A 20,449-nucleotide genomic window follows, 5' to 3' on the forward strand; every position below is an offset into this window, starting at 1 on the left:
GGGGGACCCTGTCGTAAAAATTAAAAAAAACGGACTTGCTTCAGCAGCACAATTCTGGTGCTGTTGTTGTAGGAGATGTCTCAAAACGTCATCAGGAGTCCCTACAAAACCTAAAAATGGCATGAAATGCTTTTTTTTGGAAAACTTTTTTTCACAAAAAAAAATTAAAAAAACAGACTTGCTTCAGCAGCACAATTCTGGTGCTGTAGTTGTAGGAGATGTCTCAAAACGTCATCAGGAGTCCCGACTAAACCCGTAAATGTAAGAAAATGTAAAAAAATGCATATTTTACGAAAAACATTTTTTGCTAAAATGTCGTAAGGGGGGACCCTGTCGTAAAAACTCCAAAAAACGGACTTGCTTCAGCAGCACAATTCTGGTGCTGTAGTTGTAGGAGATGTCTCAAAACGTCATCAGGAGTCCCGACTAAACCCGTAAATGTAAGAAAATGTAAAAAAATGCATATTTTACGAAAAACATTTTTTGCTAAAATGTCGTAAGGGGGGACCCTGTCGTAAAAACTCCAAAAGACGGACTTGCTTCAGCAGCACAATTCTGGTGCTGTAGTTGTAGGAGACGTTTCAAAACGTCATCAGGAGTCCCGACTAAACCCGTAAATATAAGAAAATGTAAGAAAATGCATTTTTTACGCGAAACATTTTTTGCTAAAATGTCGTAAGGGGGGACCCTGTCGTAAAAATTCAAAAAAACGGACTTGCTTCAGCAGCACAATTCTGGTGCTGTTGTTGTAGGAGATGTCTCAAAACGTCATCAGGAGTCCCTACAAAACCTAAAAATGGCATGAAATGCTTTTTTTTGGAAAACTTTTTTTCACAAAAAAAAATTCAAAAAACAGACTTGCTTCAGCAGCCCAATTCTGGTGCTGTAGTTGTAGGAGATGTCTCAAAACGTCATCAGGAGTCCCGACTAAACCCGTAAATGTAAGAAAATGTAAAAAAATGCATATTTTACGAAAAACATTTTTTGCTAAAATGTCGTAAGGGGGGACCCTGTCGTAAAAACTCAAAAAAACGGACTTGCTTCAGCAGCACAATTCTGGTGCTGTAGTTGTAGGAGATGTCTCAAAAGGTCATCAGGAGTCCCTACAAAACCTAAAAATGGCATGAAATGCTTTTTTTTGGAAAACTTTTTTTCACAAAAAAAAATTCAAAAAACAGACTTGCTTTAGCAGCCCAATTCTGGTGCTGTAGTTGTAGGAGATGTCTCAAAACGTCATCAGGAGTCCCGACTAAACCCGTAAATGTAAGAAAATGTAAAAAAATGCATATTTTACGAAAAACATTTTTTGCTAAAATGTCGTAAGGGGGGACCCTGTCGTAAAAATTCCAAAAAACGGACTTGCTTCAGCAGCACAATTCTGGTGCTGTGGTTGTAGGAGATGTCTCAAAACGTCATCAGGAGTCCCTACAAAACCTAAAAATGGCATAAATGCTTTTTTTGGGAAAACTTTTTTTTTACAAAAATTTTTTTTTAAAAACGGTCTTGTTTCAGCAGCACAATTCTGGTGCTGTAGTTGTAGGAGAAGTCTCAAAACGTCATCAGGAGTCCCGACTAAACCCGTAAATGTAAGAAAATGTAAAAAAATGCATATTTTACGAAAAACATTTTTTGCTAAAATGTCGTAAGGGGGGACCCTGTCGTAAAAATTCCAAAAAACGGACTTGCTTCAGCAGCACAATTCTGGTGCTGTAGTTGTAGGAGATGTCTAAAAACGTCATCAGGAGTCCCTACAAAACCTAAAAATGGCATAAAATGGGTTTTTTGGGAAAACTTTAAAAAAAAAAAAAAAAAACAACAGACTTGCTTCAGCAGCACAATTCTGGTGCTGTAGTTGTAGGAGATGTCTCAAAACGTCATCAGGAGTCCCGACTAAACCCGTAAATGTAAGAAAATGCATTTTTTACGAAAAACATTTTTTGCTAAAATGTCGTAAGGGGGGACCCTGTCGTAAAAATTCCAAAAAACGGAATTTCTCGACGATTACCCCATTAATTTGAGCGAGGATGAAAGATTTGTGGATGACGAACGTAAGAGTGAAGGACTAGAGTGCAGTGCAGGACGTATCTTTTTTCGCTCTGACCGTAACTTAGGTACAAGGGTTCATTGGATTCCACACTTTCTCCTTTTTCTATTGTGGATCACAGATTTGTATTTTAAACCACCTCGGATACTATATCCTCTTGAAAATGAGAGTCGAGAACGCGAAAAGGACATTCAAAGTGACTTTTATCTCCACGACAATACTTCGGCGAAGCACTTTAGCTACGGAGCTAACGTGATAGCATTGGGCTTAACTGCAGATAGAAACAAAAGAAATAAACCCCTGACTGGAAGGATAGACAGAAAATCAACAATACTATTAAACCATGGACATGTAACCACACGGTTAATGCTTTCCAGCCTGGCGAAGCTTAACAATGCTGTTGCTAACGACGCCATTGAAGCTAACTTAGCTACGGGACCTCACAGAGCTATGCTAAAAACATTAGCTATCCACCTACGCCAGCCAGCCCTCATCTGCTCATCAACACCCGTGCTCACCTGCGTTCCAGCGATTGACGGAGCGACGAAGGACTTCACCCGATCATCGATGCGGTTGGCGGCTAGCGTCGGATAGCGCGTCTGCTATCCAAGTCAAAGTCGTCCTGGTTGTGTTGCTGCAGCCAGCCGCTAATACACAGATCCCACCTACAGCTTTCTTCTTTGCAGTCTCCATTGTTCATTAAACAAATTGCAAAATATTCACCAACACAGATGTCCAGAATACTGTGGAATTTTGCGATGAAAACTGAGCTTTTTGTATTGGATACAATGGTGTCCGAATATTTGCGTTTCAACGATTGACGTCACGCGCATACGTCATCATACATAGACGTTTTCAACCGGAAGTTTCGCGGGAAATTTAAAATTGCACTTTAAGTTAACCCGGCCGTATTGGCATGTGTTGCAATGTTAAGATTTCATCATTGATATAAAAACTATCAGACTGCGTGGTCGGTAGAAGTGGCTTTCAGTAGGCCTTTAAAGATTTTAAATGCAGAAAAAAAATGATTTTTATGGTCAGAATAAATCCATATATAATATAATTTCCCAACTAATGTCTCCAAAGGACAATGAGTTTAATCGTATAGAATAACATCATCATGAAAGTATGGCCTGCAAAAAAATTGGTCAATTCTCCACCAGTCCCATTGATAATGGACTGCACTTCAATATTTAAAGATGTTACGTATTTCACTCTTTGGCTTATTTATTTTAAATCAATTTTATTCAGAATAATTTACAAACATTACAAACACTCAGAAATAAAAGGCAAGTGAAAGCTCAAAGTCTTCGCAGTCACATAAGTATTTTCACAGTGTTTCGAAGTAGTTATTTTGCATGTTTTTGATGATGCAAAAAGCTTATTTGTCCAAAAGTCTCCAAGGAATGTCATGTTTAGTGTGACTTACTTCAAGTAACTTGCCCGGGTGGGTCTTTCTTTGTCAGTGAGTCTTCCCACCAGTCTGTTGTTTATGTCTAAATAGGCTGACATCACTTGTCCTCAGGGCTAGTGTCCATGTAGCACAAACGCAACTGCTCCTTCCCAAGCAGGATGAGAAAATCGCCATCACAGTGCCATGTCAGAGACTGGACCTGGAAACCACCTGCTGATGGACAGAACAAGAATTGGTGTAATCTAAGCATACGTGGAAACATTTGCATGAAAACACCTACACAGCGGAACCTCCATTTACAGACCTAATTGGCGCTTAAATTTTTCCATAAAAAAACAATGTAAACATGAATAATAGATTCCAGTCTCAACAAAAGTTCATATTTTAGTAACCGTTAGTACACTTTGAACCAGGGCTGGACAATTAATAGAATTTTAATTTCGATATACCGGTAGATTATGTCTTCTCACCATTATGAAAATATAATAATCGGAAAAAAAATAGATTAATGGGCCGCACAATGTTCATGCAAATTCCGGCGCTTGTGACGGTGAGGAGCGAATGACTGAAAAAAAGAGCATGTCTACTAAAAGTTTGGGATCTCAGCATGGTTACTACTTTTTATTTGACACAACGCCAGTATGCCTAATCAATAACCTCAACACGTTCACGTAACTGCAGACAGAGTCACATACCGTATTTTTCGGAGTATAAGTCGCACCGGCCGAAAATGCATAATAAAGAAGGAAAAAAACATATAAGTCGCATTTTTTGGGGAAATTTATTTGATAAAACCCAACACCAAGAATAGACATTTGAAAGGCAATTTAAAATAAATAAAGAATAGTGAACAATAGGCTGAATAAGTGTACGTTATATGAGGCATAAATAAACAACTGAGAACGTGCCTGGTATGTTAACGTAACATATTATGGTAAGAGTCATTCAAATAACTATAACATATAGAACATGCTATACGTTTACCAAACAATCTGTCACTCCTAATCGCTAAGTCCCATGAAATCTTATACGTCTAGTCTCTTACGTGAATGAGCTAAATAATATTTGATATTTTACGGTAATGTGTTAATAATTTCACACATAAGTCGCTCCTGAGTATAAGTCGCACCCCTGGCCAAACTATGAAAAAAAACTGCGACTTATAGTCCGAAAAATACGGTAATTGGCCAATAATACGGAATCCGCTGATGAACGCAAAATAATATCAAGGAAATTGACATAAATGTAAATTAAATGTTGTCATTGTGAGAAGAAACATTTGTTTGGGAAAATAATGTGTCAGGCAGCGCTCATTCATCCCCGACACATACTTAACCCCACTTCCTGAACTAAACAATGTCGAGACGTTCTCTTGAAACACCAACAAAACTACGAAGCTAAGGCTAACAAAAACAATCCGTACACATCTCATCTGTTTGTGTTGTTGTAAACGTCATCATCGATATAACATTAATGTATGAACAGTGTTTGCAACTTGAGAAGCGCTCTCTCTCTCTTTTTATTTTTACACAGCCTCAAGTGAGTTACCCTTTTTCGCTTGTCAAGCTTAGAACAACAGCACAGCACACTTATCCCTTCACAATAATAGCGTGATGCACCACATCCGGTCTGACTGCGCTAACTAACATGACAAAGCTTTCAACATAGTACCTTGCACAGACATAATGCACTCAAAGCACATTTAAAAAATTATACTGCTATGACCTAAAATACTGGTTACAATTGTCCAAAGATGAAATACACCAATAAACGTGGGGATTTTACATGTAATTAACAAACATTTTATTACATTTTATTTTACACAAAAATTGGTACTGAAATAAGATAAGTGTAAAAGGTACAAATTAAAAAAACTGAATTAAAAACAAATAAAACAAAAAAATGTATTGTTATTGCTATTATTATTATTTTACTTGTTATGGTTTATTTGTTAGGAATTTACATTCAGTTTTTTTTAACTATATTTAAAATTGGGTTTTGGTCATACAATAAATACTCATGTTTTCAAAATAATGAATAACCGTGTAATTAATCATGATTACAATATCAATCAAAATAATAGTGATTAATATTTTTGTCATAATCGTCCAGCCCTACTTTGAATACAATACAGTATATCAAACAAACATAACAGGGTTATGGCTCAACTTTCTATTTAATGACAAAGCCAAAAATACAACTACCTGAATGGTCCCACCCTGCTGACAAGCACACACATTGTCACTAGTCCTGTGGTGCACTCTGTTTGAAATCACAGAACTTCTTAACTTTCACACAGCCAGGTCGCTACAATAATTAGAAATATTAAAAAAAACATTTTACTTTGTCGATTAATCTTCTTTAATTGCAAAGGAAGAGAGGGAGACAAGGTAGTGTCGACGCTCTGGATACTTCTTAAATATTTCAAACCACACTTTGCTTGTCCATTGCTTTCTTTAAACTCTTACTAAGCTTGAACAACTAGGACAATGCTTTATAAAGGCTAAAAAACCCACTTATAAAGCACACAACTAGCAGAATAGTTAACGACAGCACGAGCGCCAGAGATCGATTAGCCCGCCCATAATGGGTGTGCTGCCGGGCACAAAATAGCTGCGCTGCGAGACACACAATGAAATGAAATGTTCGTACAGGGAGACAATGTGCGTACCCCATTTTTATTTAGGCTGTGGTTCATAAATTGAAAAATTAATGTAATGAGGGTTTGTAAATCGAGGTTCCACTGTATATTTTACTTTTATACCTTTTATTTTATGTATCATTATCTGCCAAGCATCCAATCAGATTACTTTGAGGTATTTGCTATCCTGCACTTAGCTTTTATGGGGCGTGATTGCAGAATTGCTATGATGTACTAAGTGGTATAGCTCTATTAATTTATTTCAAAGTAACTCCATCTTAGCAGCAGGATGTGTCTCTCTATTTAGTTATAGAGCTGCATGTATAGCATTTTACCTTCATCAGGGACTTGGACAGAAACGCAGCCTGCTGGGGTCCACAGATAAACTTTTGCATTGCCGGTGCATAACGCCAACCGTGAGCGTCTTGGATCCCACTGGAAGCACCGCACGGCAGACATCTGCTCCAGCACAGCCACAAGGCTCATCTTTTGCATGTCCCACACCCAGACTGCACTGGACATGTTATCTGTGGTGAAAGAAAAACAGGTATCATGAAAGTGGTGTCCTTTTCGGGGTGAGAAATGCCCAGTGCTAGTAATTAAATACTAGAGGCCAACATAAGGGGAACATAATATAATGCCTGACCATTTTTGGTGGCTAGGTAGCGACTATCTGAGCTGAAGGCCAGTGTCGAGACACCAATCTTGGGGTTGGCTCTGTCTGGGTCTGGTCTGACCACAGGCATTTGAACTGGGGGCGGATGGATCTCATCTGGAGGGGGCAACAAGAGAGCTGGTAATTAGAAAATGTGTTTTACTTGACCTCAGCCAACAGTCCTTGAAACCAAAGCAAGAAGAACATACATTTGCTCTGAGTGCTAAGGAGGCTTGAGCCCATTGTTATGTTGTGTAGAGACAGGTCTTCAGGGCCAACAGCTGACACCCTTTTCTCCACTTCCTTATAGACAACCTAGAAAGACAACAAGCTAAGTAGCAAATTATTCAACTTGAATAAAGTGTATGAATCAAGATAAAATACAAAATACTCACCACTTTATTGTTGTTGATGGTTGCTGGGTGTTCAAACAGGGCAATCTTCTTCCATGTGATGTGGTTAAGGATGCGTACCTGCAGAGAGGGTGTCAACATTGATTGATAACTGTACAAGAATTATGCCTGACTTTGTTAGATGTGATTTTTCTAAATGACAGCCCATACTTTTTCATCATAGCTTCCAATGGCCAGGAACTGACTGCTGGGGCTCCAGGCCACAGCCTTCACACCCAGCGACCACTCATAGGCGCTGAAAGTTGACAGCAAGCGGCCGTCCAGAGAATATAGCAACACCTTGTACTGCACGGAGGAAACACGCATGAAGTGTAAAAGTTTGGGTTGGTAAGTCATGAGGACTTACCTCCAGACAGCTGTCCCACACAGCCAGGACGCAGCCGTTGGGAGACCACTCTAACCCTGCGAGATCTTGTGTCTCAGTTTCAAAATGCTGCAAGTAAATGAAAGTAATTAAGCTGTTCCAAAATGCTAAGGACAAGAATCCTCACATTCCATCGCAGTGTTTCCCACACATTCATTTATTTGTGGCGGCCCGCCACGAAAGAATTACGTCCGCGACAAATAAAAAATCTAAATAAAAAATGTTTTTTGTCCTGTCCTACGGAGCCCCTAAAGCAGGGGTGTCAAACTCATTTTAGCTCAGGGGCCGCATGGAGAACCATCTATTCCTATGTGGGCCGGACTGGTAAAATCATGGCATAATAACTTTAAAATACAACTACGGCAACTTCAGATTGTTTTCTTGGTTTTACTTTGGCCTAAAATAGAACAAGCACATTCTGAAAAAAGGACATATCACATATGATCCTCTTGACAAAACAATTCAAGTTAGTTGAAAAATCTGCGGAAAAAAATGGTACAGTTTCAAAAACTCCATGAAGAACACATTGAATTTAGACTTAATCTCAGTGTATCTACAAAGCAATTCAACTTTAAGTCACAGCCCATGTAGGATTGAACAAAAAACATAAGAAAGCATAAATAAAAACTCCTCTATGTATCAACTACCTCATTTGTCTTTCCACTGTTCACTTTCTTTGAATTTTCACAGAAGAAACTAATTTTCACAGAACCATATCAATGTGTCTCATGCAGCATTTTAAGTGGGGTTACCAATTGTTTATTTTACTCCTGTGTGTTTTACGTTGGGTCAGGGGGGAGGAGTCCCAGCCCCGCTACTGTGTACCTCTTGCTTGGTATACTTGCTCGCCCCAATATAAACAATTTGCTTGCCTAACAGAATTGCTATTGCGACATCCAGTGGACACATTTAGAAAAACAGTTTATTTAATTTTAAAATGCAGCTCAATTTTACACTGACTCATCTCGCGGGCCGGATTGAACCTGTTCGAGGGCCTGATCCGGCCCACGGGCCGCATGTTTGACATCCCTGCCCTAAAGGGACATGGGAATTTATTTTTTTAGACATGTATCTCGTGGCCACGAGACATGTATCTCGTGGCCACGAGAAAGTATCTCGTGGCCACGAGATACTTTTTATAAAAATAAAAAAATAAAAACATTTTTATTTTTATAAAAAGTTTCTCGTGGCCACGAGAAAGCATTGGATGCGTGCTGATGGTTTGGTGTGTGTTAAAATGGCAGTTTAGGACAGGACTTTCCCCCATGTGTGTTGTGGCAAAATGTGAACGCTTGATTAGTAGGTGTGAGACAAACACTTTATCTTCCTGGTTATTGTAACGCTACGTGTTTGACATTATTTAAGACTTTATCATGCCCGGGAAAGGACAGTTTTCCTCTTCTGTGGCTGTGGGGGGTGGGCGTGGCTTGCGGACCTGCAGCGAAGCGGAGTGTGTCAGTTAATCCGATGTTGATGTGATCAAACTTCTTTCTTGCTTGGAAGATACACACACAATTGTAACTGTTATTTCTTCCTGCAAATAATAAATATGTACAACGTGTTTGGATGTTTTCATTTATGTAAAATTGTCATTAAATGTAATATTGCCTGACAAAAAGTGATTCGACGTACGTAATATTTTGATATTTACACATCGCATATTTACACACGCGCATCTGACTAGAATACCCTTATGTGCATTACATATATCAACATCAACTACCTACTGTACTGTTTACTTGTTGAAATACCCTTTTTAGAGCAAATATCTACCCATATAATTTATATGTGTATATATATGTATATGTGTATATATATGTATATATGTATATATATATATATATACATATATATATATATATATATATATATATATATATATATATATATATATATATATATATATATGTATATATATATATATACATATATATACACATATAAATTATATGGGTAGATATTTGCTCTAAAAAGGGTATTTCAACAATTTTATTTCATGCGGCCCCCGGTAAAAATTAATTGCCCACCCCTGTCATACATCATGCATCTCACCAGGACAGAAGAAGTCTGAGTAGGTATTCCGACAAGTTGGTACACTTTGACAGCCATTTAGGACCCGAAAAGGGCCAGAACGACACGAAAAGACGCTTGGTCCCCCCCACTCAACCTGTTTCTTCGTGAGGATTATGAGACATTATTCACCTAAATGGGAATATATGAACATCCCAGCAGTCGGCATCCTAATGACAGCAGACCCTTGCACGGGTAAGTGATGTTTTATTGTGTTTGTTGGTTCTCTTAAAGGCTGCAGTGAATAATAATCAGGGATGAAAAAAAAAGCAAACGTTGTGATGCGTGTTTTAAATTAATCCGTCGCGTATGCTTAAAATGAGCACAATACGTAAATATTTGATGCTATTATAAGTGTGCCTGTTACTACATTACATACGCTACCGTTCAAAAGTTTGGGGTCACATTGAAATGTCCTTATTTTTGAAGGAAAAGCACTGTACTTTTCAATGATAAATGGGTTATACTTGTATAGCGCTTTTCTACCTTCAAGGTACTCAAAGCGCTTTGACAGTATTTCCACATTCACCCATTCACACACACATTCACACACTGATGGCGGGAGCTGCCATGCAAGGCGCTAACCAGCAACCATCAGGAGCAAGGGTGAAGTGTCTTGCCCAAGGACACAACGGACGTGACTAGGATGGTACAAGGTGGGGATTGAACCCCAGTAACCAGCAACCCTCCGATTGCTGGCACGGCCACTCTACCAACTTCGCCACGCCGTCCCCATGTACTTTTCAATGAAGATAACTTTAAACTAGTCTTAACTTTAAAGAAATACACTTTATACATTGATAATGTGGTAAATGAGTATTCTAGCTGCAAATGTCTGGTTTTTGGTGTAATATCTACATAGGTGTATAGAGGACCATTTCCAGCAACTATCACTCCAGTGTTCTAATGGTACAATGTGTTTGCTCATTGGCAAAAGAGGCTAATTGATGATTAGAAAACCCTTGTGCAATCATGTTCACACATCTGAAAACAGTTTAGCTCGTTACAGAAGCTACAAAACTGACCTTCCTTTGAGCAGATTGAGTTTCTGGAGCATCACATTTGTTGGGTCAATTAAACGCTCAAAATGGCCAGAAAAAGAGAACTTTCATCTGAAACTCGACAGTCTATTCTTGTTCTTAGAAATGAAGGCTATTTCACAAAATTGTTTGGGTGACCCCAAACTTTTGAACGGTAGTGTATATACTTACATCATGTCTATAAAACCTCAATGAAGGTGTTTGGATGTTTGTAAGAGTTTTGTAGGTGGAATTGCACAGCTCCCATAGGCTCCATTGTAAGCGGACTTATGATCGCATTTATTTAATATTTAGAATGCAAAAAAAATATATATATATATATATATATAACATCCATCGTCATGTCTTTCGTAATGATTGTGAACCATAAGCAAAATTCCCCAAAAAGTGCACTTCCCCTTTTAAAAGGTGAAAAGTTTATGAATACAGTGCAACCTCTATTTACCAACCCCTCACAGTACAAACTTTTCGATTTATGAACCACAGAACAAATACAAATATGCCAAAGTGTATGAACCTGGTCTCAGTTTCCAAACGTTTCTTACACCCAGTCTGTGCCCAGCAGCACAGTCATTGTGGGTGAGCTGATCCATCTCATTGGCTTTCAGTTGCGTGTTGCAGACGTTGGTTACTTTGCTCGTTGCTAATCCGTTTTTTTTAATAGCCTTTTTACAGAATGTGTCTTGTTTTGTTAGCTCAATATGAGTCCAAAAAAATCAGTGGACAATGGATGTGTAGTTTTAAACATAAGTACCCACATCGTTGCAGACGCAACCCCCCACACCCTTTCCGATGCACACCAAGAATATTAACAAGGTTAAGTGGATTTATGTTTTATCCTTAAATATTATAGCGACTTGGCTGTTATGAGTTCTATGATTTCACACTGAGTGCACTAGAGGGCTAAAGACACTGTGTGGTTGGTTGCGTGTCGGCATGGCGGCTGAAAATTAGAACAGATGATCCATCACCCCCTTGTTATGTTTGTTTGATATACAGTACTTTACAGCGCTTCATATTGTGTGCAACGTGTACAAACTTTTACTAAAATGTCCAGGTATGATGGTTATGAAACAAACATTGTTTTGTACTTACCCTTAATAAGTGCCAGTCATCACACACAAATACACAAATATAGTCTTTGCAGTCACGGCGTTCTGCCAATGCCATGTAGCAGCCATCTCTGCTGAAATCAATACCTGTGGATGAAAATCAATATAAGAAACCTATCATTCTGAAGCCAACACAATGTTAAATTGAAAACCAACACAAGTGGGATTGAGATGACAATAACACATTTAAACAACAACTTTAAGGGTGTGTTTCACTATGTTGTGTATACTTTCTGAAAATGTAATGTGTGAATTCCTAGGTATTTAGTCAGGTGGCGTGACATTTAGATTGGAATTTAACCAACAGAGACTTGTCATTTATGGCAGAAAAGGGGATGTACATGTCATGCAAGGCCACAGTCGAGTATAAAAAAAAAAAAATGGGGCGAGAAGCAAACAATCATTTTTACTCAAGCTGCTGACAGGACTGTTATGAAGAGCATGCACCATGTAGTTACAGGGGCACAGCTGTTTGCATAGAGCTACAGTTCGTATACAGTGTCTGGGACTGGCCATAAGGGAAAGGACAACATGTGCTTAATGGACATACTTGCTGTTGACCTTGTCCTCGGGTGCTTGTGGTAATACACAGACCCTCAAAAACCACAAGCAATTCTTAATAGCAATATGGTTGTCAGACTTACCTTTGTAACACGCTTTGGGATACTTGATGTAAGACACAGCTTTGGTGCACAGGGACCACACAGTGATTCTCAGCTGTCAAAGCAGCATAGGAGAGAGAAAAGTTACAACTGTGGATGATGAATCCATCAACATTTCAAGCAGATTTTTGATATAATTGGCAAACACAAACAAAGGACAATGCCATACAGTAAGGTAGAGTTTAATTTGACCTTATAGCTGAAAGAGTGCTGTCACTTTAAATTACAACATTAACACATTGCCATCACTCTTTTTAATACGGTTAGTAATATTTACATATTACACATTTTATATTGAGAGTGAAATTGTGAGCAAGATGGTCAAGAGATATTTATTTATATAAAATGGCATGAAAAGCAGAAAATAGCACAATTTACATGTACATTAAAATATAAAAGTCATCCTGTATAATTCCTGTATAAACACTAAAAGAATATCTAGGTCTGGCCTCCAGACAGTCTGACATAATTGGTGCAATGCAAATAAACCTGTCGGGCCTTTTCCATTTGGGAATGTTTGAACCTATCATCGCAGTGTCGAAAGGGACATTTGAACTGAGCAATCGTCTGCCTGCCTAAGTGGCCTAAAATTTCCACGCTGTGTGTTCAAGACTTCCAGCTGTGCAGACACTGTAATAACACCACACTGCACACTTTCTGGACATCCCCTCAGTCATGGTGCCATTGAAACATACATCAAACATTTCAATACTGTATGAGGTGGATTTCAATCCACCTCATACAATATTAAGATTAATCTTGACGCAACCTGTGAGAGTAAGCCAAAATAGTGTCAGGTTTGACAATCAATTAAAGTATCCTCTGCAAAAAGACATAATTATGGAACATTCCTTTATCTCTGCTAGATAATAACTAGTAGGCAAAATGATTACACGATTACTTAAAGAGCAGAGTTCATAGTAGTAACATGGAATAACGTATGTCTGCAACCATTCTTCATTTGCGCCTGGGCAAGTGTATTAGCTGCCATATAGTCTAATCTGTCATCAAGGGATTAGACTGCAGAAATTCCGCATCGCAAACCAATATAGCCTATTTCTCTTGTTGCAACTCATGATTCTATCTAAGAAGGTGCCTCTTCGAGCCCACTCATACAGTAGGAATGGGTTTACCATTGTCATGCCTACGTCTGCACTTTAGGTCAGCGGAGTTAGAAGCTGGTGCGACTACAGCAGTACCAAGAATGCTAATCCAAACCAGACAATCTAAAAGCCATTACATGCTCAATGACGTCCTGGGTTGCAGTCTGACACCCCCCAGCAGGTAACAAGGATTAACATGGAAGAGACAGGAGGGATGGAAAGAAATGTACAGAATGCAAATAGGAGTTAATATTTGTACAGTTTTATGATACTTTGGCTCAAATCCAACATGCAAACTTTCTATAAAATATTTTTTAAATCACCTGAATATATTTAAATGCTGTTTTTACCAAGCCCCCTCCAACAATAAAGCAGTTATACAATTTTCCGTCTAGGTTAGGGCAATTATTTGATCGTGATCAATTTCAGGTCAATCACAATGATTAGCTGTGATAATATGGACTTGCTCAAACATGGCGGAACTATCTGTGACAACACAGTCAATAATAGTCTACCTTTTCTAGCAACACTTCCGGTTGTAAGGTACCGCAGATGCGAACAGAATGAACGGACTTGGATTTAAACATGGAGCTAAGGGCTGCAAAATAAATTTCAGCCGTGACTTGGGAATTATCCTCCGAAGACCAGACTATGGTTGATAAAAAGAGCTACCTGCAAAGTCGATTGTGTGTCGGTGCTTTGAATCATCAAAGTGGGGTCACAGGTAAGCTGTAGCCTATCCCAGCTGACTTTGGGCCCCCTAGACTGGTTGCCAGCAAATCAGAGACTATAGACCAGGGGTGGGCAATTAATTTTCACCGGGGGCCGCATAAGCAACCCGAGCACTGCTGGAGGGCCACACGACAATATTTCAATTAAATTTTGCTCAATATTATTTTTGATATACCGTACGATAAATAATAATGATGATAATAATAGTAATAATTAATAATAATAATAATAATTTAATTTAACCTAACTTAACTTTATACAAAAGCAGATTGCTTTTGATGGTCACTTTATCCTGCATTATCCAACATTTTTCCCCATCAGATTTGGACAACCATCTGTTGTTAAAAATAGTTTTTAATCATATTTATTTTATATTGTTTTTTATATTGGTTTTATATGTAATTGTTTTTTCTTTTTATTCAGTCATTGGTGGAGCTAAGGATAATATTTGAATATTGTTTGTAATATTGTTGTGCAGCACTTTGGAAACATTTTGTTGTTTAAATGTGCTATATAAATAAAGTGGATTGGATTGTCACACCTGCCAGCTTGTCCCAACACGCATTTACCTCTGTGAACAAGTCATTACCTGTGGTTGTCTCTTTAATTGACTGCATCAGAGCTCTCATCCAAAGTTAGCGAAAAACAGTCAAAGTCTCCGGGCATTATCAGCGCAACAAAGTCCAATAAGCACTCCTTAATAAACTCTCCGTCAGAAAACGCCTTACTTTTTCTGGCGCTTTTGTGAGAAATGACGAAACTTGTCCTGACGGCTGCATCTCTGGGGGTGTGAAATATGGCACAAAGTCCTTGTTGGCTTTGCAGTTTTACCATCAACGCATCAGCCTCCCTTGCGCGCGCTTCATCAGACACATCCCGGTATTTTCCCTCGTGTTTCTTCGTGTAGTGGCGATTAAAATGATATTTAAACACAGCAACCTGTGTACCACACATTAAGCACACGGCTTTACCATTAATTTATGTAAAGAAATACTTGGCAGTCAATGTCTTGTTGGAAACACGCCATTCCTCATCAACTTTTCTTTTTTTAGCGTCTCATCACTTGTCTCTATGCACCTTCACTCACCGGTTCCCCCCGGACATACGGCATAAATAACACATTTCAAAATAAAAGCAGCACAGTTGTATTGCGCGCACGACATAGATGTTTTTTAAACTTTATTTTGTAATTTGTGATTGCGCCGTTCAATTCACTCACAATCGCACACGCGCATACGTCCACACGGAAGTAATACAAATAACGCTTTTCAAAACAAAAGCAGCACCGTTGTATTGCACACTCGACATAGATACTTTTTTAAATTTATTTTGTAATTTATGATTGGCCTCACGTGGGCCGGACAGGGATGCGCAAAGGGCCGGATGCGGCCCGCGGGCCGTACAATGCCCAGGTCTGCTATAGACAATTTATAGTGATCACTGAACCTAACATGCGTATTTTCGAATTGTGGAAGGAAGCTTGAGTATCTAGAGAGGAACTTGAAACTATGAACATTTGTAAGTAGCAATAATGTTAATATGTATGTAGCATCATCATTTGAAAATGGAATGTTTACGTTTTAAAATGTCTTCATTATTTCTGATGAGGCAATTTGTCTATTTTGAGTCTTCTATCAGAGCATGCACTCGGGACTTTTTCCACCTTGATTTAGTGGGTCAAATGTATTTGGCCACATCATGTTATGTGGTCCGCCAAAACCTAGATGCAATGTGCATCAATAAGGAATTCCATCTTTCATGATAAATGTATTTAATTTTTGACAGAGGAAACCTGTAATGCATGCATATTCAGTTCTTAACTCTATATATCATTTAATATTTGATGCAACAAGCTAATCCAAGCTTTTTTTTTAATTAAATATCTGCTTGTCACTTTAACGTCTGATTACAGAGCAAGTTTTCCATTTGTTTTTTGGTAAACAATGTTAACAATCAAATTGTGTAATATCAACATGAAGCGGCCCTCTGATGGTTTCTGTTACTGTTATGTGGCCATAATGAAAATGTGTTGAATGCATGACAGTTATTATGAGCCAAATAAGAAACACTTAATATTCACAAAAGTAATTAGAAATGAAAATACAGCCATTAAGGCACACAAGGACACAACCAGCTTTTTACTGTCACATAGTCAGACAGACAAACACATACAGAGGCACGATTCACAACACAAGCAGCTGTCCCTAAACAAGTTATTATAGCAGGCTGTTTATGAGTGGCGCTGAAACTCAAGCCTGACACGGACCCCTGTCTGGCACAGCCTTAATGAAATCTTGCTTTCGGGTGAAGGTAAGTTCACCAGACCCCTTGTCAAAGCAGTAACAAGTGCCCAATTTGACTATGTTAAATCAATCAATCAAAGTTTATTTATATAGCCCTTAATCACAAGTGCCTCAAAGAGCTTCACAAAACACATCCCTGGATCTGAAGCCACTTAAGAATAGTCTATTATTACAAGTTGGCAAATGGTAGAGCAGCAGAGCAGAGAAGGCAAGAATGCGCTTTTCAACATGAAAATTGTGATGTAAAAGATTGACAAAATAAATAAACTCATCAAGTTAACTAAGAATTAAGATGCAGTATACAATAATAGAACTTGTGGATTGCTTTTTCCCAAGAAATACAGAATTAAAAGGAAACTATAATAATTCAATAATGCAGTGGCATCACAGGCAGAAGGTTCTAGTTGAGATGCATTTAGACCTTTCTATGTAGAAAATGTCTATTTACCTGGTGGCCTATGGGCCAAATCTGGCCAGGGAATGACACCAGACTGGCCCCCAATTCCAGTTCAAAATTGAGGAGAGACTAATGTTTTTGCAGCATTCCTAAAAACACTAGAGCGCTCTTGTTAACACATTGGCAGATCCTTGCATTGACATGTTCCTCTGCAGTAGACATAAAAAGGGCTATCTTTTCTGAAATGTGTAAACTCTGACAAAAGAAATAGCCCAAGAAAAAATGTCCACTACAGAGGATGCTCGTTCTAAAAATAGGAATAATAGGGAAGGGAGATGTCTGGCCCCTTTGTAAATGTGGTCCCTATAACAATTTAGTTAAATAGCCCTGACGTAGACTTTGCATTTTCTACCTGTGCACATGCCACAGCTTATCCAACCATCCAAAACGTCGATTTTAAGGTCACTGAACAATGTAAATCCAGTTCAAAAGGTATGAATTTAAGTGTGAATGGTTATCGTCTTTATGTATCAGTCCTGTGATTGGGCATGTGCTCAGTCCAGGGTGTGTGATGAAAAAGTAGCCCATCATTCAGTTTTTCCTAATCTCTGCAGATACTAGGAATGTGAATCTTACAAGAACTCATGATTTAATTTAATTCCGATTGGTGACGATTCGATTCAGAATCAATTCTGTATGTTTCTCGATTGAAACCAATATAATTTTTGGTAAAGTTACTCATTTATCACTGTTAATTGGTTTTTAATTCATTTCCTCAAAGTAAGAATTATTAATCATAAATGTAATATTTTCACAGTCAAGTATAAAAAATGGTTTACAACCTTCTAAAGAGTTTTTTTATGAGAGCCCTTTAGACATAAATAACACCCACACAGTGGGTCACCTTTATACTCTTTTTAAAGGGATCATATTATGATATTTTTTTTCTACATTCAAAACACTTCCTTGTCGTCTACATAACATGTAATGGTGGTTCTTCGGTCAAAATTTTGCATCGATTTTCTTTTTGTGGGCTGTCTTATTTATGTGGCTCCACTTCGACCGCATATTATGCCCATCATCCATGTTGTAGTTTTTAGCGATTCCATATGGAGTCTACTGACAGATGTAAGTTAGAACTATACGTAATTTTTGTATTAGAAATGGCAACAGCGGAAGATGCATTTGCATGTACAAAAGCCAGTCAGTTCCACAACAGGAGAATAGAGAAAAAGAAGAAGCTTATTGACTTCAGAGCAGACTCACGCAAAGCACGTTGGGTAAATTTCTACTATACGTGAAGATATCCGCTGACGTCACAATTGGGTAAAACTTATCTAATGGGGCAAATTTCCAACAGCTTGTTTGGAGGAAGTATGAAAGAAGGCAAGATTGTTTTATTGTTATGCCTCCATGGTTTGATTTCAAATTTTCGGGACTTATGCAGATCCCAAATACAGAAAAATATGTACCAATAGGTAAGAAAAGTTATTTTTATATAATAGGTACCTTTTAATCCAATATAGCACTGCTGTGCCAATCTGTAGCCCCTAGGGTTGTGCGATATAAATGATGTAAATTTGGCCGACAATAAGGCTTTTAATACTATTGTGTCATGATAATGCATATGCAAGTTGACACATTCTCACTGTTTCTCGCTAATTTGAGAGCGACAAGCGAACAAATCAGTCAGCAATCCTCACCTCCATGGAGTCAAGTAAACTACATTTCTCACAAGTATTATCCGTGGAGGAACAGCTAAAAATGCTACACTACACACCTTAGGAGGGTATGCTAAGATGGGCGGATCATTACAAATATCGACAGAATCAATACCAAGTAAAGAATCAGAATATGGTGAATACTACAGTTGTTAAGTGGAACATTTTACCAAAAAAAATATTTTGCCGTTTTTGTTCTTTACAATCTCAGGAAATAAGTCCATGGACACAGGAGGGTGTTAAGGCAAAAAACAAAAGATTTAATTCAGAACCAATAGTATGAAATAATTAAAAATTGTAATTGATATTGTTTGACAGCCATCCTGTGTTTTTTTGTCCAATTATAATTGTGCTAAAAAAAGTAATATTTTAATGAACTTGAAAATGTTAAGTACTGTATTACATATACAGTAAATCAGCATTGGTATGGTCAATAATACCCTGTAACTACCTAGTATGGGTATCACCCAAAATGTATGTAAAGCATCCAAAAACAGAAGAATAAGTGCTTATTACATTTTAACATAAGTGTGTATAGAACCATGTTACAACAGAAAGTAACAACTATTTTTTGTAAATTACCAAGTAGATTAATAATTAGATAAAATAATACCACCGGAAATCCCACGATATGTTACCGCATACGTCAGCAGCCTAATTACGATCCTTTGTAAACCGTTTTGAAATGGTTCTGTTAACACTAAAATATCAAATGAAGGAATATAAGGAAGGAATAATTGTGATACTGTATACGTTATATTCTTACCCAAGGAAGCTGCAATATATATCGCAATATAGATTTTAGGCCATATTGCCCATCCCGAGTGGCCCCCGATACTGAACAGCATGCTCTGATTTGTTTTGTCTCATGTAGTGGCCAATATACTACTGTAGTATTGATATATCTGTAAATGTATCTAGCCATGTTCATGCTTTAAAAATATCTGCAATAGAGTAAAGCCGCAAACTTTTAAGGGCGAAGTGGCGATGGATGACTGTACATAAATTTTAATAAAACCTTTTCAAAACAGGTTACAAAAGCTCCTCCTGGCTGCTGCCGTCTACGTGCGGTGAGTAAGCACAGCGAGGGCCAAAAAAAGTGTATTTTTGAAAATATTCTCTTGACAAATTTGAAATGATTTGGCAATTGTAATGGATAACAATCACGATTTGAATGTGAATCGATTTTTTTTCCAGCACCCCTAGCAGATACAATCATATTTATTTTAATCCTACAGTTGGAAGATCCAGACAGACACAAAGCAGACATGCCAAAGATACTTGCACCCCCTGCACTCTCGGCCTAGACCAGACCCGATCGTGTGTTAGCCAATGACACCTGTCAAGTGAATCTGGGAGTCAGGTTCAACTTGACAGAAACGGCCCAGCACGGTGCCTCCTTCATATTCCATGTGGGCCCTGGGGGGCTAATACATGCTTTCATCACTCACACAACTTGTGACTATTATGGAGTGAATATAAAAACAGAAGTCAGGAGGCACACAGGTTGGAATGAAAATAGTTTTTAGCATCTTAACTATTGGTTACTATTAGCAGACTATAGCCTCTCTTGGACATAAAGGAAGAGCCTTATACGAGTTGGAGGGGCATCTCACATTTTTTCCCAAAAGACTAAAGAACTTTTAGGCTAACATTGAGAGACGTATGAATATTTTTACAACTTAATAGAATTTTCCTCAACTATTAAGCAAGTTTGAGACCAGGTGGTCCATTTAATGGTGTCCAAGCTATCCCTCCACCAAAAACAACAGCCTTAA

At 38.1% G+C, this 20,449-nt stretch overlaps 1 protein-coding gene and 1 long non-coding RNA gene across 6 annotated transcripts in view; one reads left to right on the forward strand and one right to left on the reverse strand.

Annotated features, from left to right (window-relative positions):
• The window catches only part of LOC133654243 (uncharacterized), a 149,700-nt gene extending 141,114 nt beyond the window's left edge, over positions 1-8,586 (forward strand). For both annotated transcript variants that reach the window (XR_009826861.1, XR_009826862.1), the window contains exon 5: positions 7,331-8,586. This is a non-coding gene — a long non-coding RNA (uncharacterized LOC133654243). The remainder of the gene's footprint in view (positions 1-7,330) is intronic.
• The window catches only part of wrap73 (WD repeat containing, antisense to TP73), a 70,574-nt gene continuing 53,393 nt past the window's right edge, over positions 3,269-20,449 (reverse strand). For 2 of the 4 annotated variants that reach the window (XM_062054439.1, XM_062054437.1), the window contains exons 5-13: positions 12,398-12,470; positions 11,737-11,840; positions 7,514-7,600; positions 7,318-7,452; positions 7,150-7,227; positions 6,964-7,069; positions 6,746-6,871; positions 6,435-6,626; positions 3,270-3,671 (exon numbers count right to left, since the gene is read on the reverse strand). In XM_062054439.1, the coding sequence (XP_061910423.1) occupies positions 3,556-3,671; positions 6,435-6,626; positions 6,746-6,871; positions 6,964-7,069; positions 7,150-7,227; positions 7,318-7,452; positions 7,514-7,600; positions 11,737-11,840; positions 12,398-12,470 (1,017 nt within the window). In that variant the 3' untranslated portion in view covers positions 3,270-3,555. Of the gene's footprint in view, positions 3,672-6,434; positions 6,627-6,745; positions 6,872-6,963; positions 7,070-7,149; positions 7,228-7,317; positions 7,453-7,513; positions 7,601-11,736; positions 11,841-12,397; positions 12,471-20,449 lie in introns of all 4 variants that reach the window. The other 2 variants (XM_062054440.1, XM_062054438.1) reach the window with 2 other exon arrangements.

Source organism: Entelurus aequoreus, linkage group LG07, assembly GCF_033978785.1.
Source record: "Entelurus aequoreus isolate RoL-2023_Sb linkage group LG07, RoL_Eaeq_v1.1, whole genome shotgun sequence".
In the NCBI taxonomy this organism is placed as follows: domain Eukaryota; kingdom Metazoa; phylum Chordata; class Actinopteri; order Syngnathiformes; family Syngnathidae; genus Entelurus; species Entelurus aequoreus.